The 27489-nt window shown below is 38.3% G+C and overlaps 1 protein-coding gene across 1 annotated transcript in view; it reads left to right on the forward strand.

The window, feature by feature from the left end:
- The window catches only part of LOC146000183 (ATP-binding cassette sub-family G member 4-like), a 122588-nt gene that overhangs the window by 89196 nt on the left and 5903 nt on the right, over window positions 1-27489 (forward strand). The window contains exons 4-10 of the mRNA XM_083137536.1: window positions 5398-5543; window positions 9130-9368; window positions 12255-12386; window positions 18338-18483; window positions 21874-22042; window positions 24940-25040; window positions 25655-25810. Coding sequence (XP_082993662.1) covers window positions 5398-5543; window positions 9130-9368; window positions 12255-12386; window positions 18338-18483; window positions 21874-22042; window positions 24940-25040; window positions 25655-25810 — 1089 coding nt within the window. The remainder of the gene's footprint in view (window positions 1-5397; window positions 5544-9129; window positions 9369-12254; window positions 12387-18337; window positions 18484-21873; window positions 22043-24939; window positions 25041-25654; window positions 25811-27489) is intronic.

The raw sequence follows: 27489 nt of genomic DNA on the forward strand, positions 1-27489 counted from the left end.
CAACCTTCAAGCTATAACGGTACAGCTGCTCCACGATTTACTACAGCGAGTGATGCAAGATTATTACTTTAAAATTAACTGTTTCTTTAATTATCAACCTTCCTTGACCCTCGATGCAGTCAGTATTGTGGCACACAGACGTCTCTTGCAGATCATCCAATAAAATACCACTTAGACGTAAGGCCATGTTTTCTTACAAGGACACGCACCTTTGTTGGTTCAGAATCTCAGCCTGAAGGTGGCAATAAAATCAGCTACTTAGAGGCACTTTAGGTTGCGAAACTTAACCTCAGAAAAGTCCTTAGCTTTCTAGTGGTTTTGGAGACAATACGTATAGGCAGATTATTTTCTGAACAAGGACGTATTTAGGTGGAGTCCAGTGGATCCCCGAAAGACTTACCAAGTACTGAAATTAAATAATGAAAATATAATAATTTTAGCATTTGTTACATAATCGATGGTTATTTATTTCCTCTGAACTTATTGGAAGGCAAGGAATTTGACTCATACGGGTTTGAAGGACAGTTACAAAGATTTATGCACTCTACTAAATATTAATTAGTAACTTTACTTTTCGTCAATTGGATCTTACTCTTTTTTTGTTATTAAATAAATATTCAATTTTTTATCTATTTGACATTAATTCCCTAAGCTAAATAATGAATATCTGCTGTTATATCTCTATTGTTTTACCATCTTTTTACCTATTCATGTAATACGATGTGTAATACAGTCAATATTAATTAATTTATATATTTAATTAATATTAATTTTAATTTAATTAAAAGCAATTGTTCTATTATTATTGATCGAAACCCCAAAATATACAGGGTGTTTCAAAAATATGTTAACACTATAGGCGTATGGGAAATAGAAAATATACTACTCACCGTCTACGTTTACTTCTTTGATTAAATAACATTGAACAAATTTACATGGCAATGTTTTCACATGCTCTCCACGTGTTTGCCATCATTGTCCACACATTTTTCCTCCTTTTAGCCAATTTTCTACTTCCTAAATAGTGTTAACATTTTTTTTAATCACCCTGTATTTCAAGATATGTGCCAGTTTCTGAACATGTTTCCTGAACATGTTTCCAGCCGATTTCGCGAGTCCAGCTAGCAAGCCTAGAAAGAGTTTACAGCATGGGCAGGAGGGCTAGCAATCGGTGCAGAGCTTCATATGACATCAGCCGCTCGCTTCTCAATTGGAGGTTTCGAGAGTAATGACTCGATCCCAAGCTACAAATGCAGAAGAGCCAGCCAGCTTGCTAGCTAGCGAGCCTGCCGTTGAGATGACGTCAGCGGATTACTTGTTGCCGCGCTTTCCAGAATTCGTCAACGTGCATCAGACTGCTGAACCAAAAATGGCGTCAAATTCGTTGAAATCTGGAACTCAAACACGTAAAGACTAAATTCCGAAAGCGTACGTGTATTAGTGCTTGTTAAGAACAAGTCGGTGATACAGTGCCAGAATGTATGAATGTCATACATTCTCAGTTTACGTGTTCACTATAAATTTAATACCAATATCCAAAAAAAGGTATTTATAGTAGTTTTCTATTATTAATTTGTAACAATAGTAATAGTCCAATCGGTAAGGAATATGACTATAGACTCGGGTGGGTAATTTCAGGTAGGAATTTTTCCAACCAAGTTCCTGAATGGAATGGCTCTGGGATTCATCCAGCCTCTAATAAATGGATAACGGACGGTAATAGGCGGAGTTCAGGGGGGGCCTGGATCCCCAACTTAAAAAAGACTAAAAAATAACACATGATTAAGTTCAGTTACTACATTTTTGTTATGAAGCCATACCTCAAATCTTGACGTTTGGCATGATGGCATGTGCGGTAATTGCGCCGCAATAGCGGGACTTAGACGATTTGATTGATGTGTACAGTTTGAAGAAAGAAAAACGTAAAATGACTTCTTGTTGAATCAACAGTTACTGCTGAGGCATCAAAAGAACTTTTCAATTTAATTTTTCTAAAATTTCTGAAGCTTACTATTCTACCGTAACTTTTTTAAAGTAATACGAGTATTGTATCAATAAAAAAATAGTGAAATGCAAAATGCAATAATCGTACTGTTTTGCTTATTTCAAAACTGACAACCAATATGCTAATTAATATTTGTTTACTTAAGCGAGGAAATTTAGCATTTTCAAATCTAAAAGGCCTAGAACTGTGTTTTTAAGTTATTTTTTTAATTTCCTGGGGAAGGTCTCCGGACCCCTTATAAACTAGGGGATATTCAACAACCCTCAGGTACATCATATGCTTCTCCCAGAGTCTGCCCTCCCCCCTTCCAAAGCAAGAGCTCAAACTCCGCCCATGCGGACGGTAAAGGCAGTGTATCTTAACCATTACGGTTACTTAATTTTTTATCAACAACTTAAATCCTCTTCAAAAATGTCTCCCCTATAAGGAACATTCCACTTCCTATGATGATGAACGATTATTGGTCCACCCTCATATAAATTCTGCAGTCGCCTTTGGCCGTTTCGATTATTACCTAACAACGTAGAAAACTGAACCGAAGCTCTGTCCGAAAGATACAAAGTACGGACTTGAAGTATGGTCTTAGCGGAAGTGACGTCACCTAGTACAGTTCGAAAGCGCCAAGCACAGAAATACGCAAGTGCACAACTCGCAGTGCAGACGGGAGCTGACTAGGTCACGTGATTTCCACACTCGTTGTTCATTTGTTTAAAATCACGGAGGTAGAAAGCCAGCAACAGGGGTTAAATATACGTTATGTGCAGGCGCGGAGCGTCCATGTAAGCCGTGTAAGCCGGGCTTACACTTGGTTAGTTATAGTAAAATGTATGTAATTATATGGCAAAATTCGTAAAAACTTCAAAGTTCATCTCGGCCCGATACCAGTCTTCGAGATCCTGTTTGTTAGATTGCAACACTTCAGCACCAGATGGCACATGAGAACTCCCGCCTTTTGCTTTGGGAAAGTTGTAAGCCGTCTGAATGTTGCCTTACAAATTTCTGACCGCGAAGGAGCAGTGCCTACCGTCGCCCACCGTATCTGGAAGAGAAGAGCAAGGAATATAGGGAGAAGAGCGCGTCGAAACCCTAGGTGTGTAAACCTACGGCCAGAGGCTTACAGCAGCGTTGCAAACCTCATGTTTAGAAAAAGTGTTGTTCATGGACGTCCGCAGTATTTCTTTCCACCAGGGAGGATTAAGCAAAGTATTTTTTCAGGGGTTGGGGTAAACTAGGTATATTTCCCTTCTCAAAATATACTAATTCAATTTGAAGTTAACATTTTTCTGCAACGCCCTTACAACAATTAACAATTTGATGTGACTGAAATGAAATTATATGTGTGAAAATGGTTGACATTCATTTTTCAGGAAGTGTCTCCTCCCCTTGCCCCTTCTGGTGTCCATAGTGTCGTTTAAACTCCGAAATTATGCTACATACTACTAAATTGTTCTGGGATTTTCATATTATAAATATTAATTTATAACATAAACAAATATGAATTCGAATGGTTAAGCCAACGGCATGGGTTCGACGTTATGTGAAAAGTTTGAGAAAATTCAACCACAACGAAAAGCGGCTCTGTTGTTTTATTTATATCTCCAACTTACAAACGACTTTTTAAACTTGTGCGAGATTTTGCACCATTATGCTTGGGTTGGCTTCACTGAATACGCGCCCGCGAGACACAGGTCCTGCAAGAGGAGGGGCTCCAGCGTTGTCGGGTATGAATGGTTGACTGCAAAGGAAATTTGAGCCGGTGGTGCTTCATGGAGGTTTTTTTTTCCAGGAACAGGGAATTCTGAAGCAAAAAACTAACAGGAAGGGGGAAAAGGAGAAACCTAGAAATGAGCGGGATACGGGAAAATTAGATACACATTGATGTGCTAAATTCTTGTTGTTTCTGTTTTTCGCTTGTAGGAGAGCATAAACATTAGACATATTAAGATCTCTGTTTTCCGTTTATGTATGAACTCAGCTGGTAATAATTGAGCTAAAAAGTGAAATAAATAAGTAAATAAATAAATAAATGTTAATGAAAACTGAAGATTGAACCAATTTTACAAATTTCATGTCAAATGTGAACCAAATATTATTAATTACATAGTCCGTGATTCAAACACTCTTCGAACAACGTACGAAAAGCCTGTTTATGATCTTTTAGGTGCTAGATTTGCTTTTACACTATCCTAAGAAAGCACTTACATGTCCTTTGATAGAAATTTCTGGATATATCCCTACAATTTGTGAGCATTTCTTTTATATTTTATATTGTATTTTTTTTTTTACTAAATATAGGGAATTTTAAGGCAAGAGAGGGAATTTATTTATATCCGAAAGGGATATTCCCCTCACAGTCCGAAAGATCACTGCTTTCAGCAGTGACCGATTTTGGATCTGGTTTATTTTTGTTTCCCCCTACTTGCTGTGTGTTTGTTAAAGTCTCGAGGTATTGCTTTTGCGAATTCCATCTATTGAAAAGCGGAATGTCGTCCCTGTGCTGTGGTGTGATACAGTAGTGAAGTGCATTATGGAATAAAATGAGTGTGATTGTGCGGTGGGGTGGAGAATTTGTTGAAGACGCCGTTGTCCAGCAAGGATTTTGCTGCCAAGAAGAAACTTGTGGACATAGGAAGGCCCACCCCTTCCTTCTCTAGCAGACATAGTAACAGAAACGAAAAATAAAGTGCGCCGATTTTGCGATTCATGATACGGAGGTGATACTTGGTTATGCGGTTGTAAAAAGTATTCAGCACTTTTCTCTTTCCTTCTGCTTTCGTTTGTTTATTATTATTATTATTATTATTATTCATTTTATCTAACTTTGCATATTTTTTATCGATACGTTACTCATTGTGATATGAATAACACTGACTTAATTATCAGATATCCAGAATTTTTGATTTGGTGAAAAATTCCAGGGAAGTGTTCTGAAAAAATTGGGGGGGAGGGGTCGATGTGTGTGGATAAATCACTAACCATGTCAGCCCAAAAATAAGCACAACGGGAAATAGCCTTCGTCATGCTAGGCTTACACTGTTGGAAAGGTCACGCTCCGCCACTGGTTATGTGTCAGCAAGTTGTTGGTTAAAGTTCTTATAATGTGTAGAAATGTATGTGTACAAACATTTGAAAATGCTATATGATTTCTATGGTGAAAAACAAGTGTTTAAAACGTGGGGAAAACAACGAATACTAAGTTTCATCTACTGATCGTATTTGGCGCTGCAGTCGAAGTGCAATTCGAAAGACTTTCACTTCCAGTCCACGACTTGAAGACCGCGCTCCAAGACCATGCTCGGAGGATGCTCGCTTCAAGTACGGTCTTTTCACCTTTCAGACACGGCCTAAGACAAAATACGATGCACTGAACCTACTGTTGCCTTTTGTTTCAGGTGGACGAGGTGCTGAACACGCTGGGGTTGGTCACCTGTCGCCACACGAGAATGGAAAAGCTGTCGGGAGGCCAGAAAAAGAGGTTCTCCATCGCCCTGGAGTTGGTCAACAACCCTCCCATTATATTTCTGGACGAGCCAACTACGTAAGTAAAAAATGGTGTCCTGCACCACGACCATGAAATTAGGGCCGGGTTAGAATCGGCAGATGTAGAGCACGGTTCCTAACTAACTCTCTAGCCTTCTTAAACCCGAAGGTTTATGGTTGCTGCAACACACGCCTTCCATCTCGGCCTATCCTGCGCAAGATCAATCCAAACTTTTCGATCGTTAACGATTTCCTTTAGGTTCATCTTAACGTTATCCCTCAATCTTCACCAGGCATGGTTCCACCCACGGAATCCCTTTACCATTATGGTCCGCATCCATGGCATAGCTCCACCACCACCCAGTAGCGGCTTCGGTCTATTCGCACGTGCACACCCAAATAAATCTGCAATGCAATTATTTTTTATTAACTTATTCACTGAACACTATCTCCTTCAAAACATCAAACGTTCCGAAGCCCATTCACCCCATCAGCTTCGCATTACCAGTGCCTGCCGCTGAGATACGTTCGCTCAGAACACAAGTCGCCTGGTGCTCGTTGGCCGCTGTTTGCAGCACGCAAGAAATGAGAAGGGATTTGCTCTTCTAGATCGCCGTATTATGGTCTAAACTCGCACTGCTAGTGCTGTGTTCACGATACAGCAGTGTTGGAATCCCATTCCATTCGAGATCGTGTGGCGGAGTAGAGGCAGCACACACACCACCGTAAATTGAGGGACTCTTTTTTTTTTGGAAAAAAGACATTTCTATGGTATCTTCGCTGTTCCGAGCTTGACAAGGGCAAGGAAGAAGACAGGAGGGAGGGGAGGACAACTGAAAGCGAAACGCGTGCTTTAAACACTGTCTTGCATTGCCTTTGCTTGGCCAAAATAAACTGTCCCTGTGGCGCTGTAGTCGAATTATCCACCCGCTCAGTCAGGGGGGAGGGAGAGATAGACGTGGATCAGTCAGCTCTTTCCATTTTGTGGCAATATTGTTACGCTATCAAAGCTCGTTCCTCTTTCATTGCAAAGTGAGCAGGATGAAAGGGGAAACTGTTCATAGCGAAAGCAGATACGTAATATTTAACGTCGTTGAATATTTGTAGGGAAGTTAGCTACTCGTACAAATCGCACCAGCGACTGCAGTAATATAAGACAGATAAGGCGGAAGGGAAAGACAAATTATGAAGTACGAAGAAGGGTAGTGTGGATTGAGTGAGTATTGTCATTTTCTTTAATATTTTTTTTATTTATTCTCTTGATTTCGCTTGAGTTTGTTGGTTTGATCAGTCGGTCGTTAGAAATATACAACTGCTAGATAGATTACAACTGATTTTCTGCATGTGGTCCTTGGATCGACTACCTTGTTTGCAAGAGTGGCTCAAGATAAAATTTACACATGTGCGAGATGGAATTTTGGCTCCCCCTACTTTCCACATTCCTCCAATATAAATCATAACCATGTTATATACGGTTTTAATGACGAAGAATAGTAGCCTTAATTTAAAAATACTATAATGCTGTTAAAGAACACGTGTATTGTGTGTATGTGTTTATTTTATACCTACATAATGACATCAAAACAACAATAATCTCCTAGGTTAGATGATTTTACAATATATATATACTTATTAAGTTATTCAGCAGTAGCTTCAATTAATTGTTGTCAACAATGAATTCAACTCTTTTTTAAACAAATAGCCACGCAGACGGTAGAGGCATTGGTTCGGACCCCTCTTTAAATTGTAGATCGTCTGTCTTTGTTTGCTTTTCTGTGCATAAAGTGGACTAAAAAATAAACTCGCGCTTAAGATTTGGCTCTAATCAAGGAGGATGCCCTGGTTTGGCTCCCTGGGGAGTCGCCCGATCCTGCTTGTTTCATGTATGCAAATGTAATTATTCTTGTTCACATTTATCAGTGTAGCGAAGGGGAAAGTTTTTACTAAATATTTTGCAAATCGACAATAATATTGAATATTGTAGATCGGCATTTCTATGTTTATAGTGATTTTGTCAGGTTATCGAATGTTGAATTATCTATATATCCAATATCATACCTCTTTTCGTGATCGACGGAAAATTCTCCGCAGTATTTCAAATTTGTAGAAATTAATATTTTTTATGAAATAAAACTCTCCTACAGCCTTATTTTTCAGTAAAAGGTGTTCATAACTTGGGTTACCAATACACTTAGCATCATTATGGACGAAAAAGAAAAAAAAGCAAGTATTTGAGAGGGATATAAAACACTTCTTCTGCTGAAGTGCATACCCATAAAGTCAGACCACGAGCCGCCACTGCCACCATCCTGTGTATACTGTATTATGTTTAAAATCTCGAAACAGGCACTGTTAGAATCAGGTTCAGCAACAGTGATTTGGCAACAGCATCCATTCAAGTTTTCAAACGCCACCAATGTATATATCATTATCAGGAAATAGTGAACTATATTTTAGGTATTTACTATTGTGGGCATAAAAATAGAGTAATATATTAATATTTTTTTAAGGCAGGAGGCTTCCCTTTTTGCCATTCTGACATTAAATCCTTGCACAATAACAAATGTATTTTTTTTCTGTAAGAACAAATTTCTCTGTGATTTCTATTCTCCCACTGAAAGACATACAGAAGTTTCTTAATGTAAATTTATGTGATGGTCAAAATTATGTATTTTCTCAAATTTCTCCTCCTGGGTGGTGGCAAATGGTGGTTCGGATCCCTCTTTAAACTACTCCAATACTCCCAATTAGCCTATCTGTGCATAAATGTAGACTTATGGCAAAACACAAACAAACAAATCAAATTCCCTCATGGGCACAGACAAGATTCCCCCTACAAGGCTCTCTTTACTATAGGCTCCCCCACTTTTATAATAACCTGCCTGTAAATGTTGATATTTTCTTGTCAGAACACAGTTTCCGACAATCATTAAGAATATACATGTAACTTTTTTTTGTCTGCCATCTTGTATTGTCTTGTTTTGTTGTTGTTATTTTTATTATTTTCTTGTTGCTACAGTTTCAGTATAAAATGGTCTTTCAGTACTGTATCTGAAACTTTAAGTAAATAAATAAATAAATAAATAAATTGTAGGGCATGCCCAGTGGGAAAGAGGATGTCTTGTAACCCTGACATCAACCAGGGCCGGATTTGGGAGGTTTTGCGAATGGGGCTTATCCTTCATCAGAAAACTAAATTCACGTTTCCCATACACAAAACAAACTTGATGGAAATTCTTTCATAGTGACGATAATAATGAATTGAATTAAACTACCAACTACCGACCTCAGGAGATATTCAGAATGCAACACACAAATTATACCTAAAGGAATATTTACTTTCCGAACAATAGTGCCTGACTTTCTCTTTGCTGTAATGAAAATGAATGATGTATTGGTTTTAGTTTTAGTTCTGTAATAATAATACACTAATACTTGTTTTAGATTTAACTGTGACTCAACAGTACATTGTTTTTATTATAAATATACATGTTTTGTTTTTCTATATTTTAATTTTCTACTGTAAGAGTTATTTCCAGAAAGAGTAAATTATAATATATATTTGACATGGGTTTGTTGTAAGAGTGGCCTGCGAGGCTCAGTAAAGGTGATTCTATTCTAACACTTGATGGTGTTGTTCACAGAGGGCTTGACATGAGCACAGCCAAGCAGTGCCTGTCGTTCCTGAAGATGTTGGCGGAGCAAGGGAGGACCATCATCTGCTCCATCCACACTCCCAGCGCCAACCAGTTTGCCATGTTCGACAATGTGTACGTGCTCTCGAAGGGGGTGTGCGTGTACCATGGGGGCAGCGACCAGGTGGTGCCCTTTCTCTCTTCCGTCGGCATCCCCTGCCCCAAGCACTACAACCCGGCTGACTTCGGTAAGTTTCCTTGCTTGACAATTCCTTATGCCTGTATTAAGTGGATTCATTGATTGATTTATACAGTAATTCATCGTTTCGTCAATGTTACATCAGTTTTAACATTTTTGTTAGCAATACAATATCATTTTCTTCTAATTAAAATTGTACTAATACTGAGTATAATACGTGGTGATATAATTCGAACAAGAGAGGGCCTCCCCGATGTTAGCATCATCGCCTTGTAATCAAGAGGTCCCGGGTTTGATATCCGGTGGAGGTACATAATGGTTGGGATTCAACTTTAAACTGTAGGTCCAGCCTCGATTAGCCTTCATGTGCATAAAGTGGACTTCAAACACCAACTCAATCAATCAATTCGAACAAGTGTTCTTGGGTTACCAACCATGTTAAGTCAGTGTTAGCATCTATGCTCGAAACATTGGCTGCTAACACTGACTTAGCCTGGCTGATAACCTGTGAACACTTGTAGGTAAGTATAATGCATTCTTGCAAAATAATTATATTTTTTAACAATACATGCTAGCAGATACGAGGGTCACTATTTATATTTTGAGCCTTGGCAACACTGATTGAAGTTAGGCGCGATTTGACGTTTGCACGGAATCGTCTGGCATTATTGACCATAACGTACTTCAAATGTTTTGTCAATAGCTTCATTTTTGTTGTTTATGTTGCCTTGGAGATTGCGCGACAACAATAAACTGGAATTAACTCGTGAACATTTTCGTGCGATGATTTTTTACGATTTTCGACGTGGATTATCAAGACAAGAGTGCATCGATCAACTTACTTCCACATTTGGTGATGAAGCCCCATCCTTTGCCACTGTGAAACGCTGGTATAATTTAATCGTTGCCGCCATTCGCTGACCGACGAGATTCGCGAAGGTGGTCCAAAATCAGTTGTTGTTCAAGAAAACATTGATGCTGTGCAAAACATAATACTGCAAGATCGTCATGTGACATACTGTGAAATTGAGGCAACCCTAGGCAATAGTTCCACCAGCATATATAAAATATTACATGAACATTTAGCTGTGAGAAAGGTATGTTCTCGTTGGATCCCACACAATTTGACAAAAACTCAAAAAGACGCTCTCGTCAATTGATGCAAACAAATGCTCAATAAATACAATCGTGGTGCTTCAAAAGACGTATATAAGATTGTAACAGGTGACGAATCATGGATATATGCATATGAGCTGGAACGTAAAAAGGAGTCGACTGTATGGGTGTTTCAAGATGAACCCAATCCAACAAAAGTTGTTCGCGCTCGAAGCACATCGAAACAAATGGTCGCCTGTTTTTTCGGGAAAACTGGTCACGTGGCAACTGTGCCTTTAGAGGAACGTAGAACGGTCAACTCTGAATGGTACACAACAATTTGTTTGCCAGAGGTCTTCGGTCAAATACGGAAAACAAACAAACGCCGTCGGATCATTCTTCATCAAGACAATGCCAGCTGTCGCACATCTCGTCTAACAACCGACTTTATGAACAGTCAAAAAATCGAATAGATGGGTCATCCGCCGTACAGTCCTGATTTGGCACCCAATGACTTCTTCTTGTTCCCGAATGTCAAGAATAAATTGTGTGGACAACGATTTTCGTCGGCGGAAGACGCCGTTGATGCGTTCGAAAACCATATTATGGAGGTGTCTCAAGAAGATTGGAAAAACTGCTTTGACAAATGGTTCGAACGAATGCAAAAGTGTATTGACCATAAAGGAGAATACTTCGAAAAACAATAAAGCAGTTTTCAATGCCAAATTCCTGTTTTTTCATTGTTAGGCTCAAAATATAAATAGTGACCCTCGTATTACAATATTATTTTTACATAGTGCCTTTTTGAGGATATGTTCCCTGGATTTATGCACATGCACATACTTACATAGAGGGATTCAAATACAGTGATGTGCGGTGACGTCCACACTTGGAGTAGCAATCAGTGGCATGCTCAAGAGGGGTTAGTGGGGGTCATAACCCCCCCCCCCTAGCTCCAGCATTCCTAAAAGAAAAAATGTCAAAGGCAGGAAAGATTGCAAGATGAGGAATGACTACTAAAATAAGGTACACATAAACCCCACCCAATTTCACTACAAAGTTGGAGATCCTGGGCTCGAATCCTGACCTGGGCATGGGTGTTCTTTGTGTGTGTCGCTTCACCAATTTTATTGTATCATCTTCGCGATTAGCTAAACTTGGCACAAAAGCGAAGCAAAATAAACCAAATTGCCTTTTTGCCACATTTTATTAATTACGAAGATGATACAATGATTAAATCAAGAAGTCTTAGGTGGGTAGGCCATGTGGCACAAATGGAAGAGGAAACAAGAGTTTACAGGATTCTTGTTTGGATACCTGATGTTAGGAGACCAGTAGGAACACCAAGACTAAGATTGAGGGATAATGTTGAGATGGACCTAAAGGAAATTGGTAGGGATGGAAAAGAGTTTATAGATCTTGCTCAGGATAGGAACAGATGGAAGGCCTGTGTTGCTGCAGCCATGAACCTTCGGGTTCAAGAAGGCTGTCAGGGAATGCTCTGTATATGTAGTGTTTTTAGCTGAAAATGGTGGCTGTAAGTATTACATTTTATTCATCCTTATTAACAATTTTCATTTATATCTGTTTGAAAATCTAAACACAGTAGATCTACTGAAAACAGTAGACAAAATTTTCAGCAGGGAAGCCATAATTTGTTCATTACTGTTTAAAGATAAACTATAACTTTTGTTACAGTTGGAAAAAGTAAGTTGAATTACAGTTACTAGTTTGAAAAAGTAACTAGTTACAGTTACTCGATTGAAGTAACTCATTACTTTCAATTACTGGTCTCTTGTGTGTGTGTAGTAATATACATTTCCAATTTCCTTACAATCAGTTTTGGAAGTTACCCAGCCAGAATGCGTGGAGAACATCGAAACAATGTCCTCGGCAATTCGAAATGGAAAGAGCTTCCAGAAGATGAACTCTGCTGGAGAATTGATACGGGAGGAATTCCAATTTTCAGAAAGTAAGTTAATTTCCTTCTTATATTATAAGTGTTTCTAGGCCAGTGGGACATAAATACAATTAACGATGGTAACAAGAAAAGACTTCACACCATTCTCTCATCTCATTTTCATATTGTGGAGAAAAATCTGCTATCAAAATTGGATTTAAAAAACAATAAACTCCGGTGGCTTAGATGTCTGTTGTGTTACACAACCCAATATTTTTAAATAAATAGAAATTTAGCGCAATAGTCTCACTACTTTGAATTCACTTCCTCACAAATGCATAGAATCTTAATTTTTTTTTAACTCGGTAATGTGGAAGTAAAAAATCTCAGCCTTCCTCAATACCCATTTTCCCATGCATGTGTTTAAATTGACCTGATGAAGATTTCACAGAATAGCAATGGCTTCGTAGGTTGTTGTTGCAACACCTGGGTTCCTACATGGCTAGGTACAGTCAGATGGTTCAGCTGAAGTTTCCTTATCACCGCAGTGCACGCGCGGGCAACGTAGCGCCATTCAGACCGAACTACTTGTGATATTATTGTACATTTTTGTTGTATGGATGAGTCCTTCCAGGAATTCTCTTGCGCAAGCGCCATCTCCAACTCCTCATAATGTCCAGTTGCCTCGACCTGTTCTACTGTCAAAACGTCGGAGTTTCTGTGCATGCGGCTCCATGCTGCCTGCATGTGCATTCTTGTTTTTGTTTAGGGATGTGCAGTGCCGAGGTTTCCGATTTGAGTTGTTGCTGTGAAAAGGGATTGCAAGGTGGAGCAGAGGCGAATTTTAGACCTGATTAACGAGCTGAGTGACCAAGCAAACAAATTATCATACATGCATTTCTGAAAATTAATAACTTTTAAGCAAAATATTTCAGTGAGCACCATGCTGCCTGTACATGTAATGGCATTTCGGAAACAGCAGGCATGGTGGTACAAAACCACACAACATTCATTTCATTTTGTTAACAAAACAAAGGTAATTATCATAAAAATATGAAGCAATCATTACAGATGTTTAGCCAAATGTTCAGTGGTGTGTCATCATCATCCTTCACTGTTTCTTGCCTCTGGCTGGGTCAGCATAGAAGTCAAGCCTCTCCATTTTTGTCTGTTGTTCCACCACTCCTCTCTTTCCATGGTGCTCCAATCTTGTCCTCTTCTCCTAACACTCTCCACTATCTGCTGTTTCCACCGACATCTTGGTCTCTCCCTTGGCCTTATTCCCATTCCTTGTGCACTGTAAGCTCTTACCGGCAGTCTTTCTCCATCCATCCTCTTCATGTGTCCGAACCATCTCATCTGTGCCTGATCTATCCTGTCCTGAAGCTTCACTACACCCACTGTCTGTCAGATCTCCTCATTCCTTATTCTTTCCCTTCTAGTCTTCCCCAATATACTCCTTAGGAATTTCATCTCCACTGCCTGCATTTTTCTTTTGTCTCTCTCTGTCATTGTCTAAATCTGCTCCATACATAATTATCGGCACGTAGTATGTGTTATATATTACCTTCTTGCATTTCATAGGTACATCCCTGTTCCATATTAATCTTCAAACGTTTTGATATAGTTCACCATCCATTTGTCTTCTTCTGTTTACCTACTCATCTATTCTTCCACTACTCTCAATTATGTTTCCTAGATATTTGAAGCTCTCCACTAACCCTCAACTCTTCCATGGCTATTCTTGTTCTTGGTTCATTTCCAGCTCTGTTTCTTGTTGTTATCAGCACCTCACTCTTTTCTACACTGAATTTCATTCCTGCTCTTCTGATTTCCTCATTCCAACTATCAAGCTGTATCTGTACTTCTTCCCTGTTCCTCCATATTACTAAGTCATCTCCTATCTTCTTCCCCACCTCTTCGGTAATTGCATCCATTGTAATTATGAAGAGCAGTGGGGAAAATAGCACTTCCCTGTTTTAGTTTATTACTTATACTGAACCACTCCATTCTTCCCACTCCTGTCTTCACACAGCTCTGATTGGCAATGTATGTGCTCTGCACTCTGCAGACTATCTCTTCCTCGACTCCTTTCTCTCTTAGAGCCTTCCAAATCTTTGTTCTGTCCATGCTATCGTATGCCTTTTCTGTATCTAGGATTGCCATAATCAAATCATTTCCATACTCGTAGTGCCTTTCCTGCATTTACCTAATGGTGAATATCAGGTCTACTGTTGATCTGCCTCTTCTAAATCCATACTGTTCCTCTCTCATGTTCAGCTCTGTTACTTCCCTTATTCTTTTCTCTAACATTTTCTCATACACCTTTGCTAAGTGGCACATAAGTGTTATTCCTCTGTAGTTTTTACATTCCTTTCTGTCACCCTTCTTGAATATGGGAACTATTAGTCCCTTTGTCCAATCTCTTTGCAATTCTCTCTCTTGCCACACTGTTTTCAACAATCTGTACAGCCACTGCACACCAATCACTCCTGCTCCCAGTATCATTTCCACTGGCACTTCATCTACTCCAGGTGCTCTACCTCTCTTCATTCTCTTCAGTGCATCCACCACTTCTTTCCATGTGAGATTCACTTTTTCCTTCCTCTTTTATTTTTCCTTCACTTCTTCATGTTTATTTCCTTTTTTCACATTCAGCAATTTCTTGAAATGATTTCTCCACATTCACCTTATTTCTTCATCCTCTTCTACAATGTTTCCCCTTTCATCCTGTAGCTTACAGCTGTCTCCTCTTTCCTCTTCTCCTTTCTCTCACTAATCCATACAATACTTTCTTGTTCCCATCTACATCTTCTTCTAGCACTTTGGCCCATTTTTCCACGTACTCTTTTCGTGCATTTTGCGATTTAACTTTAAACCATTTTCTAAATGCATCATTTTTGTTTTTCACTGCCTCTCTAGTTCTTTCATACCACCATGGTGTTTCTTTCTTCTTTCTTTTCTTGCTTGTCCTTTCACATACCTTTTCAGCTGACTCTACTAATTCTGTTTTAAATCTTGTCCATTCTGTTTCTACTCCTTTGGGTTCATCTCTTGGAACTTTTGTTTGCAATATTTCTTGATGTTTCTCTTATCATCTTATCCTTCAATTTCCACAATCTTATCCTTCTCTCTTCTTCCTCCCTTCTATCTTTTATTTTCCATCTCCTCACATCTCCTACTATTACCTGTGTTCACTGTCTAAGTTCTCACTGGCATTACTTTAATGTTGTTCATTTTCTTCTTTACTTCCTTGTTTACCAATATATAATCTATTACAGACTTTTGTTCATGATTCCAACTGTATCTTGTAATCTTATGGCTGTCATATCTCTTTTTAAACCAGCTATTACCTACTAACAGTCCGTTTCTCTTACAAAAGTCCAGTAGCCTCCTTCCCTCCTCATTCCCCTGTCCCCATCCATCTGCTCCAAGTACTTTTGTATACCCCTTCCTGTCTCTTCACACTTGTTCATTAAAATCACCCATCACAATTTGCCATTCCCTTCCTAAGTGTTCTTCAAATTCTTCTTTCTCCTCCCTTGTACATTCTCTTTGTGGGGCATAAACTTGAATTATTTCTATTAATTTCCCTCTTACATTCATTTTTAGTTTTATTATTCTGTCATTTACCCTTTCTACTTCCTCACTTATTCCACTTCTGACTACAAATCCAACCCCACTTCGTCTGCCCTCTTCAGTCCGTGCCTAGTACAGTTTATAGTATTTCCTCAATTTCATTTCTCCTCTTCCTTTCCATAAATGGAGTCGAATCGTACTCGTAGTGTTTCGTTCGTCAACAGATGACAGAGCTAGACGTGTTGAAATTGATGGTATCTACCAGTTGTTTCATGTAAAGTATGGTAAGTAGCAAAGATGGCGACGAAGAAGCTGTTACTGAATTGCAATGTGTCTCAGAAAGTTCGCGAGTATTAAGGCAACAGCAAAGATGAGAACGAGTTAGAAAGTGTATATGATTCCCATAATGACCCGGAATATGTACCACTAACTAAGAATGAGGAGAATGAAGAGGTTGCCAATCAAAAATGCGACAAACTGTTTATGGCCACGTACATTCTATTCCATGTAAAATGTGGTATCTACTGTAGATACCATTGTTTACATGCAGCAGTGCTCATAATGACAGTTTCGAATTAAATTTTACTCTCGTACCTGGATGTGAACTGCGATCTAGTAGAGAAGCACATACTTTTCTTCTAGTAGATATAAATAACTGTAGTCACATAGAAATTTGTTTGATTTTTAATTGGGAATGCACATTTAAGGCTCCTTTAAGATACCATGCCTTACAAGCAACGTCAAAAATGAATTACACTTAAGGAATATGTAATTTGATCTGAATCATATCAATTATTTGGAACAGTTTAGTTTTTTATAAAATATTTCTTTCATAGATCTGTAATGCACATTTTAATGCGCTCGACATTTTTGCCAAAGAAATACAAGATCAAGAAAGAGGGATATTGTAACTCGAAATAGAAGAAGCAGACAAGTTAAGCTACCTAGATATATTGATGAAAAGGAAGAGAGGACAAGAAATTGAAACCGCTTGGCATCAGAAGAAGTGTGCAGCATGGGTATTCTGCCACAAAAGAAGTGATGTAAGTGAGGTGACAAAAATAAATTTTATTAAGAATATGGAGGACAGAATCAAGAAAATATGGACGAAAGAATGTGAAAAAGAAGGCAAAATAAATAGCCTATGGAAACAGCTGGAAAAGAATGGCTATGAGAAGGAGGATAGACTGGACATAAACAGAAGAAGGAAGAAAAGTGGCAGGGGAGAATTGGAAGAGAAAGAAAAAGAGAAGTTTGGTTTGAGTTGCTGTTTTAAGTCCACTTTATGCACAGTAAGGCTAATCGGGACTGGACCTACAATTTAAAGTGGGATCCGAACCACATGTGCCTCCACCGGGTATCGAACCCGGGACCCCTTGATTACAAGGCAAAGACGCTACCACTGCGCCATGGGGGAGGCCCCAGAAAAAGAGAAGAGGTTTGGAATAAGGAGTATGGCGAAGATCACAAGAAAGATATGCAAAGTGCTTAGGAAAGTGGGCATTAAAACTTACAGGAAGGGAGGGAGAAGCATCTTAAGAATAGCGAAGAATGCAAACAAGAAAAAGGAAAACTGAGAAGAGGAAGAGGAAGGGATTATCTACGAAGTGAAATGAAAGAATGTCAGAGTGTGTACATAGGAGAAACGAAAAAGAGGCTGAAAGACAGGATGAAACAACATAGGGATGATGTACGACTTAAGAGAGAGAGAAATGCGATATTTAAACACACGAGAGAAACAGGACATGACATAGAGTGGGATGAGGCTAAGCAGATAGGAAGGGAGAAGAGAATACTATTGAGAAAATGGAAGGAGGCCAAGGAAATAGAAAAGAAGGTGAAGAAGACACAATGAACTGGAATGGGGGGCTGAAGTTAAACAAAGAAGGTGTTAGAAAGAGTGGAAAGGACAAGAGAGAAAGAGGAGAGAAGAAGGAAGAAGAATGAAGGAAAAAGAGCGTGAGATAAAGAGTCCAACCACATTTATTTTCAGGTGAAAGTACAGTTGACAAGGGAAAGCCACCTGCTAGAATGTTCCAGAAGAACTTTCTAATAGTTTGGAGGGGAGTATTTTTGTGTGTATATATATATATATCGTCCTGTTTTGTACCTTGTTACATTTGTAGTTGGTGCAGGGTCTGAAGAAGGCCTTCCTAGAAGGTTGAAATGTTACGTTTAGTTTATGTTTTATAATAAAATAAATTACTGCCTTGGTCAGGATATTGAGTTTTTCATATCATGGAAACAAGGCTTAATGGTGTTATAATGCCTATTAAACTGTGATGTGTATTATCTTTTGCCATACAAGGTTACAAATAGAGATAGCATACTGATGATGACATCTGTTGCATTATTCTGATGTTTAATGATGAATAAATATATTGATATGACATTAAAGCATTATTTTAATGAAGATGAGATAAATTTCCACCTTTCTTTTTCAGAAGGGGAATCGGGAAAGCATGAATCGTCTCTGGAATCTACAGCACTGGAAGCTGACATGAACTACCACTGCGACTATCCAAACAACGGGTTGGTGCAGTTCTACATTCTGCTCAAGAGAATGATGATTCAGAGCTCAAGAAATCTGGTGAGTGTTAATACATGGCATTCTTTTCTTAAACATCATACTGGAGGTCTTTTAACTAGTTAATGATATTGGTGCTATGTGTTGTGTGTCTGAACACCTACATTACATTGTGAAAACTTAAAGAAAAGTAACTGTTGAATCCATTACAGTTACAGCAAAACCACAACTTAATTGCAGTTACTGCAAAAAAGGTAACTCTTACTTGTAATCATGCCAACCTTTATATTTTAATGAAACTGTGAACAGTGGCGAAGCGTAGATTTCGTAGCAGGGTAGGCACAAAAGTGCGATAATTTCCATTAGTTGCTTAAATATGTAAAAAGAAAGGGAGGGGGGCTATGTCATGGAGAGTGGTTCAATGTCTCTCCAGACTGCTTCTTTACTTGCCTGTGGCGCGACGTTTTCAAAAGTGTTGTTACCGGCCATCAATACGATAATTATGTCTTAGACGTTCTCCTCCCGCCCACCAGATGTCATCGATAGATTTTTGTTCATTTCGTTTTTTTTATTTGTTTGTATTTTTTCAACCCCTGATTTATGCACACAACTCCAGAAAGAAGTACCAATCATGGGACATCGCGAAAATCCAACGAATAGTGCTCGAGCCCTGTTGTCAATTCTTCATCACGTTTTTTCTAAATTTATTTTGCAATTGAGGTGAAAAGGGGTGGAATCCCCCCCCCCCATAATTTTCGGGCCAGTCTGACATTTGTGCCGTGAGCACACGACAGAATTCGGCACTTTCAGCGACTGTCAGTTTGGTATGTTCTACTGCTGCCAACTTAGTTTTTTTTAGCAAGACTTCCTCGCACCAAGGAACACACCATTGTTATATGTTGTCTAACTAAAGGAATGGTTGTAGTTAATTCCCGTCTTGGCTTTCTAGATAAATGAATTTCTGACACCTGTATGTGCAAGTAAACATAATTTAAGTTTTGAATATTTTCGTCTCATTTGTTCTACTCTATGTTAATCGTGACGATGAGAATGTATGGAGAATGAATTAAAGATGATCAGGAAACATTGGCATGACCACAATTAGGTCACCTGGCTTCGTAACGTGTTAGGATGACCACCACGGGGCTTCCAATAAAAACATAAATAAAGGTGACCTCTCTCATTCAGTGTGTATACTTCGCATCCTAGTTTGTTCTACCCCTTGTGTTAGTTGACACCTTTACGTGATAATAGAACATAGGATCTTTGTTTGGGACCCAGCAACACGACAGGTTACTATGTAACATATAAACAGGTTATAATAAATGTAGTTGCTTGAGAGAATAGAATCCCAATTTTTAGGCGCAATTCAGCTCTTTTCTGCCAATCCAATGTGACAACACTGGCCTGTTCCGCCAGACCTGAAACAGACATGGCCCGCGCAATAACCCCATAACACAACACCCTTTGTCCTAAACCCAAAAAAAGTCTTCCCTTGCATTGTACTCTCATTGAACACCCTCTTCTCTTGTTATCCCTTCAGGGTAAACGAAACTGCCTATCTCTTCGCTTGTGTCGGCTGCATAAAAAAAAAATGTCTGCTTGTAATATTTATTCAACGACAGTGTTAACGCATTAAATAACGTTTCAACAACTTTGAATTTTTTTAAATCTTTTGTTGTCACTTGCCACTGCTACTTGCAAAGGAAAATATAGTTGAAAACATTTTAAAATTATTGTTATAAGAAGGAAACATGAAAGGCCAAAAGTGGGTCCTACCTTACCGATGATTACATCTTCACTCAATTAAGAACTCGATTGTTCTTGCATTTCAGTCCGGCAGTTCTTGCATAAATCTGATCGCTGCACAAGACACGAATCACAAACAAAGCTCTACCATCACGAAACTCGCGCTCCGAGCCACGCTCCCTTGTAGTGTCCTGAGCAGGAGGCAAGTTTTCACAGAGGGGGAACGAGCGGGGAAATCCCCGTTCACGATAAAAGTAAATTATTCTATTTCCAGTGAAAGTAAAACTACTTTGTAAATATAAGGCGTAACTGGCATATTAATTTACATAATTTGGTATGAAGACTTACTTTACACATATAAGTTCTTTAGACTTTCTGTTTACGCTACGGTGTTGGGTGAATCGACAAGACCATCAGCACTCTGACCAGAAAACGAAGTCAGAACTACACCTACTCCGTAATTTTCAATTTCTCTTCCACTTGTCGATGAAAGGAAGGAAAATATGGAGAATGTACAATGAAATAGAAATATCTCTGCACGAACACATGCTAATGTTTACAAAAAATGCTGGTACACCACAAATTTCCAACCCTGGCGGAAATGCAGTGTTGCTGATATTCTGTTCGTTCTAGTAGGTAACACCGCGAGGCCGGCCTCAGGAGCATGTTATAAGCATACGTACAGTACTCGTAAGATTAGGCTTCCCGCATATACGACCGTACGACAGAATGTCAAGAGAAGAGGCCCCAGCAAATGTGCCTCACTCCGTGGAAAGTTCGTATACTGGACAGGGTTAGAATTTTTTTGTAATTATCATAAATGAAAATTCCAAACTTTTCCATTGCATCACATGTGTTTTGACGAAGTAAGTAAATACACCTTTAAAAGAGTGATGGCGTGGGTAGGCCAGGCCTCCTGGCCTCATAGGACGCTTCGCCACTGACTGTGAAGGAAATCACATGCGGCATTCCAGCGTTATCTGTGTGACATTTCATACATATAATGTAAGGTTCTGGACAAGCAATTGGATTAAAATATTCATAATGAACTGATTTCACTAAATTGCTAAGAAAGCCATGAATCTAATAAGCTACGAAATATGATCTTTAAACATTTGATTTTTTCATTAATACAAGATTGGATTGAAAGTAATTAGTTCTTGCACCGGAGTGGCTTTCCTAAAGAAGGTTCTACTGGTAACAGCTATATGCAATGCATTCCAAAATATAGTCGACTACCATAGCGTATTGCTACAGATTTGAAATTTCAGCTAGCAACAGTGAAAATAATTTATAATGGCATGTTTATTTTTCTGATTTAACAGTGCATGTGCACTCGAAATATTAAAAAAAAATGTATTTTTGAACTGAATTTCAGAATTCAGGTGCCAAGTGAAAATTTTCAGGTCCCTGTATTTTTCAACCCTGCTCCACATTGTTTACTACAATTTCTGTGTTCTTGAAGATCTGATTATAAACATAATGCAATATGTTTACTGAACTAATGGGAAGGGTTTTGAGCCTGTGAAACATTATCCATATATTTGGACCTTGGGCAACACAATACTATCCCCCCATATCAAAAAATTTCTTTCATAATTTAAGAGAAACTGAAATCAACAAGAGACATAAATACCACACATTGCATCTTAAAGAAACATTAGTTTGAGTTTACCGTTCATCCATTTCTTGTTTCTCTCTTAGGTGGCCATAGGACTGCAAACTGCCTGTGCCATTATCACGGCTGCTACCATGGGAGTTCTCTTTTACAACATAGGCAACCAAGCGGAGCTAGCCAGAAGCAACCTTAACTTCTGTTTGTGCTGTCTCGTCTTCTTTTTTTATAACCAGTTGATGGCTTTAATTTTATTGTGTAAGTATCGCTGTTCATGTAGATTGCCTCTGAAATCAAGATTTGGCCTCTTAATATTTCTGAAGCAATGAAAAAATATTGGTTTTCATTAGGCTGAACCGATACCGATACTCTTTCAGATTTCCACCAATGCCCATGCTTGGAAATATTGATTAATATTAGTAGTGTGATTATTCCACTCCAATTTTTATGCATCCATTTATCAGGGTTTTGCTATAAAATATTAAAAAATTACACCAGAATACAAAAATACTTGTTATGTAATCCCAAAATAAAATTTGTTTACATAATATTGGTGCAAAATCAATAATAATAATAATAACCCGTGGAATAATAGCCCATGAGGGGCAGAACCTATGTACCGACCACCAGAGGTGGGAAATCATCCAAGCAGTTACGGGGTGGTGTGTGGTCAGCATGACGAATCCCCAGTTGTTGTTGTAGGTTTTCTATGACCGGGTTATGCTACTCGTTCTTAGCTCCCCAATTTCTTCACGATGATGGGTGGCCACTGTTCACATACACAGGCTGAAATCTTAGGAGGAAAAGCCAGCCCCCGTGCTGGAGTTGTTAGCACATCGTGCTGACACCAGGGATCCCGGGTTCGAATCCCGGCCTGGGCATGGATGGTTGTGAGTGTCCATTCATCAATGTCATCATGTCATCACTCATCCCCATCTTCATAAATTAGCCAAAAGTGGCAGAAAAAGTTAAGTAAAATAAAGCAAATCAATCAGTCAACTCAGGAGGAAAGTTGTTACTCTTCCCCTAGGATACTTGTACCAGTGTGCGTCCCGTAGTCAGAGTCCAAAGCCTGGCACCTTAGATCGCTCGGGCATGATGCAAGGCTTTATCACATAAGATTGGTACAAAATGAATGGAAACTTAAAAGTTTACACAACTTCCAGGATAATTTTACTCGGCAAAAGTGTCACCCATCATTTTTGCAGCCCCCACAAATGACCAAAATGCTGGAAAAGTATCGGCTCAGGTCTAGTTTTTATTTCAGACCTACAAGCACTGGCATGTGCAGGGAGGAGCTGAGGGGGCTACAGCTCCTCCGGAAATTTTTAGAAAATCAAAGAAATATTGCATACGCCAGTACCCACAAAAGCCATATGACTTGCCATGACTGAAGCTTTCTTAAGCAGCTTTCAGACCAAACTGACAAGTGACATGGACTCCTCCAGTCTATAAAAAAGCACTCAACTGTGCTTGCCCGACCAGCAGACTGAGGCAACATGATGCATGCTGTTGAGAAACAGCTCGACAAGCAACAAGTAACACATTTAGCTTGTCATGTCACTTTAACGTGAAAGAAAGGTTGCATTTACATCTGTAGGTTCATTTCCAAGTGACTAATGCTGCTTGTCACTTTGGTCCGCAAGCTCCGTTAGAGGCCTTTTTTCAAAGTTTCTACTTATGTGCTAGTACAGGGGCATATTCTGAAAATTTGACCTAGTTTAACACAACAATTCTTATCTACTGTATACATTTATTATATATTAGACATAATAGAAATAAAATATGAATGTAAAACAAAAACTGAAGTCCGACAAGTTCAAATTTTTTGGCAATTTCTATGTATATGAAAAAAGTTGCTTTACTGTCAGGTAAACCAAGTACCATGGGAGAATATGCTTCCATGTTAGTGTCTATATTCATGTTAGCTAATTCATTTTATAACCAAGAGCGAGTGCCTACTTGCATTATATATATCTACCATACTCTTCACTACATGTTTATATTTTGATATGAATAACAAAGAGGAGTTTCTGAACTTATTTTTTTCCTTGCATAATTTCCATGTCATGGTTCTACTTAAAGCTTCGCATAACCACTTTTTGCATGCAAAATAATATAATGTGTTTATTTTAAGTGATTTTTATTTTTTATTCTCATAAGTGTAAAGTGACTAGTCATGTAAGGCTGTGTGTTTATCTTGGCTTGAGAGAGTTCTGGGAAACCAGGATGAAATGTCACAGGAAAAATAAAACCACTTAAAATAACTGTATTATATAGGGCAACTATAAATGATTCATTCAATTTCAGAACACTGTACTTTCCAAAGTATTGCACATACAGATATGAATGATACATGAAAATTATTGTAAACTCACCAAGTTTTCCTCACATTCTACAAATATTGTATGTGTGCCCCTCTGGTTACATGACACACATCCAAGCGGTAGTCGAGTTCCACCCATACATTTTGTAGCAATCCAGTGTCCTTAAACTGGCGATACCACCACAAAATGCTCTGTTTACATGGTGTTTTTTTGGGGGGGGGGGGGGTACTCTTATGAATGTACGCTGCACTGCAATAACAGATGAACATCTCGCATATTCCAACACCCAAAAAATCTTTCTCAGTTTGTCATCATTTTGTACATGCACTGCACTCGTGCTGCCAACTGGTGTGTCACGATGCAAACTTGTTTACAGTTATTTTCACGTATAATTCATATCTGTATGTGCAATACTTTGGAAAATACAGTGTTTTGAAATCAAATGAATCATTTATAGTAGCCCTGTATTATTTTGAATTTCCATTTCATGAGTGGATTAAAGGGTGGGTGGAGAATACAGTCTTCCTCCCCCCAATGTGACTTTCTAAAAGAACAACAAGTCATCAATTAATACACCATAAATAATGATTACCCCCTTGACATCTAAAATTAAGTTATTACCCATCAAGATGCCTGAAATAAATTATGTAAATGGTCAATTATAATAAAGGTACTTTGAACACAAGGCTGAAACTTTGAGACTAATTGGGTTTTTATCTATTTTCAACAGGTAAAACCATCCGAACCATTAACAAGTGTCAATATCTTTGCCAAATTTATTACAATTAATATAATTGAATTGTTCAACTTCATTCCTTTTCCTTGCAGTTCCTAACACAGTGAAGTTGCTGAAGAGAGAATACTTCAATCGCTGGTATGGCCTCAAGGCATTCTACATGGCTGCATCTCTCTCAAAAATACCCTTGAATGTAAGTCTTCTTATGTTCATTGCAGGATTAGGGTCCATTTCTCGTTTATAATAGGTTCATATTCTCAAGATATTGAACAATAAACAACTTATTGCATGTTGTGAACTGTATCGCATACTTTTACCTCAAGCGTACTTTTTCTGAGGAGAATGAGATTCACACCTAAGAAAGAAAGTGATGGCATCAGAGACAAATTGAGTGGGGAGTCAGGGGCCGAGGTTGGGGGAGGGGGTTATTTTCTGGAGGCAGTTCATGGCTCAAAATGAACATTTTCATGAAACTGAACACTTTACTTCATTAACATGGTGTTGTCTTTCTTTGTTTGTCCACGATTACTACAGCAATGAGATTAACAACTAGTAAAATGACGCATTACAATTAATAATAGTTAATATTACAGATTTTACAAAGCATCAAATAATACAAAATACATTGGACACGAGAGTTGTGGAATATTATTTTTTTTAAAACTTACAGAAAAGTAACTGACTTGCAGTCACCATTCTATGAATACAACTGTTACTTTTAACTTTATTACAAGTAAACTATTACTTCTAAACAGTGTGCATATATAAAATGTGTTTCTTATGTTGACCATTTATTCCATTTTGCAGGTCGTAATCAATATCCTCTTTATCACCACATGCTACATGATAACAAACCAACCATTAGAGTATCATCGATTCTTTTTATTCCTGACGTCTTTATTGATTTTTGACTTTGTGTCAGAATCATTTGCATTGGCTATCGCCTCAAGTTGCAGTCCAACCGTAAGTATGTCATTATGAATTGTAGTTTGTAGATTATTTGAGTACCATCATGCATTCTGTAAGGCTCCCTCAGCACTCCAACCCCAAGTTTTTAAACACACACACACATATACATACATACACAGTTGAACCTCAATTGTATGTTTATCAGGAACTCATGCCTATAGAACTTATAAATAGGGAGAATTTTGTTGTTGCTGTTGTTCCTTCGGAAGTCTGCTAAACTCTGTAGGAGTGCCGACCACGTGGCTGCAATATAATCTACAAAGTCCAATTTCACATAAAGATGCATAATTTTTCCTTTTGCACATAAAACATATGTTTCTGTGGAGAGAATATAAAATGTACATATTTTATACATTCTAGGTAAAAAAAAAGGTAAAGTGATCCCCTGTGCTTAGCACCACGCCATGAAGGTGTATAGGGGGTGTGGGGGTAACGTCCCAAACTTTCTTGATCCGGTTGTGAGTGGGGGTGATGTGATCAGCATCACGCCCCTGACTGCCTTTACCCCCCAGGGTTTCGCCAGGTACCCATGTGATTCGATGCTGGGTGGGCACCGGAGCCACTTCCAATGTTAGAAAAATTCCCAGATTTGAACCAGCCAGGGATTGAACCCGGGACCTTTAGACAAAATAAAATTTCCAAATTCTTTGTGAAAATACATATTTTGGAGTTGATGCTTAAAATAGACAAAAAATGTTGTAAATGAGTAAATTAATTTAAAATTTATTAAATGCTAAATTAATTAACTGCAAAAATTCTGTTTTTGTGCATGTAAGAACTGTAAACTGCAAGAAAAATAATTCTAGAATGCAAGCAATATGTACATGCAAAGATTAATAATAATACCAGTACTATATACAATAGTACTATAACAATATAACAATACTGTATCGTTAACAACACTAACATAAGAAAATTGTACTGGTATTTTAGTAAAACATTGAGGAATAAACTTGATTATTGAAATTGTCAATACCCATTCTATATTACACTAATGCTCTGGTATATTTATACCAGTGGTGTATGCTGGGTTTAAAACCTGGCCTATCTCTTTTTATCATAATGTTCAAATGGGAGGCTCTTTTTCGTTCAATTTCTTGGATTTTAAGGTGATGTGACATTGCGATTAAAATACATACATTACAATTTACTAATAATTATAAAAATAACACTGTTTCATTAATATAAAAACAATAAGGAAAACATTTCAAATATTTCATGGTTATTCATAAAATATAGAGGCCCATATTGTGAAATATTTATGTAGGCCTACGTGCGAGAATAAAATATACTTCTTACCTTGAATATTTAATTTCGACAGGAACTCCATTCTTCTCTTGGCAACCTCTGTGATAAATTGGTTATTACCACAGCGCACTACCATGCCAGGGGACTCGGATTCAAATCCAGGCATGGACATGGATATTCTTTGTGAATGTCCCTTCATGAATTTAATCGTATCGTCACTCATCCTCCTCATCGCGATTAGCTAAGTAGCAGAAAAGCAACGCAAAATAACAAATCAAATCCATTTTTCTCTTCTTTGCGATGCCAGAGGCCTGCATATCTTCACGATTTCAAGTTTATCCTCGTGCAAAAGCCTCATTTTCGTTCACTATACGATGCAGCACAGATCATTCAGAACATACGACGTAGTTCAATCACTCAATACA

Source organism: Lepisma saccharinum, chromosome 16 (genome assembly GCF_977018435.1).
Source record: "Lepisma saccharinum chromosome 16, izLepSacc3.1, whole genome shotgun sequence".
In the NCBI taxonomy this organism is placed as follows: Eukaryota; Metazoa; Arthropoda; class Insecta; order Zygentoma; family Lepismatidae; genus Lepisma; species Lepisma saccharinum.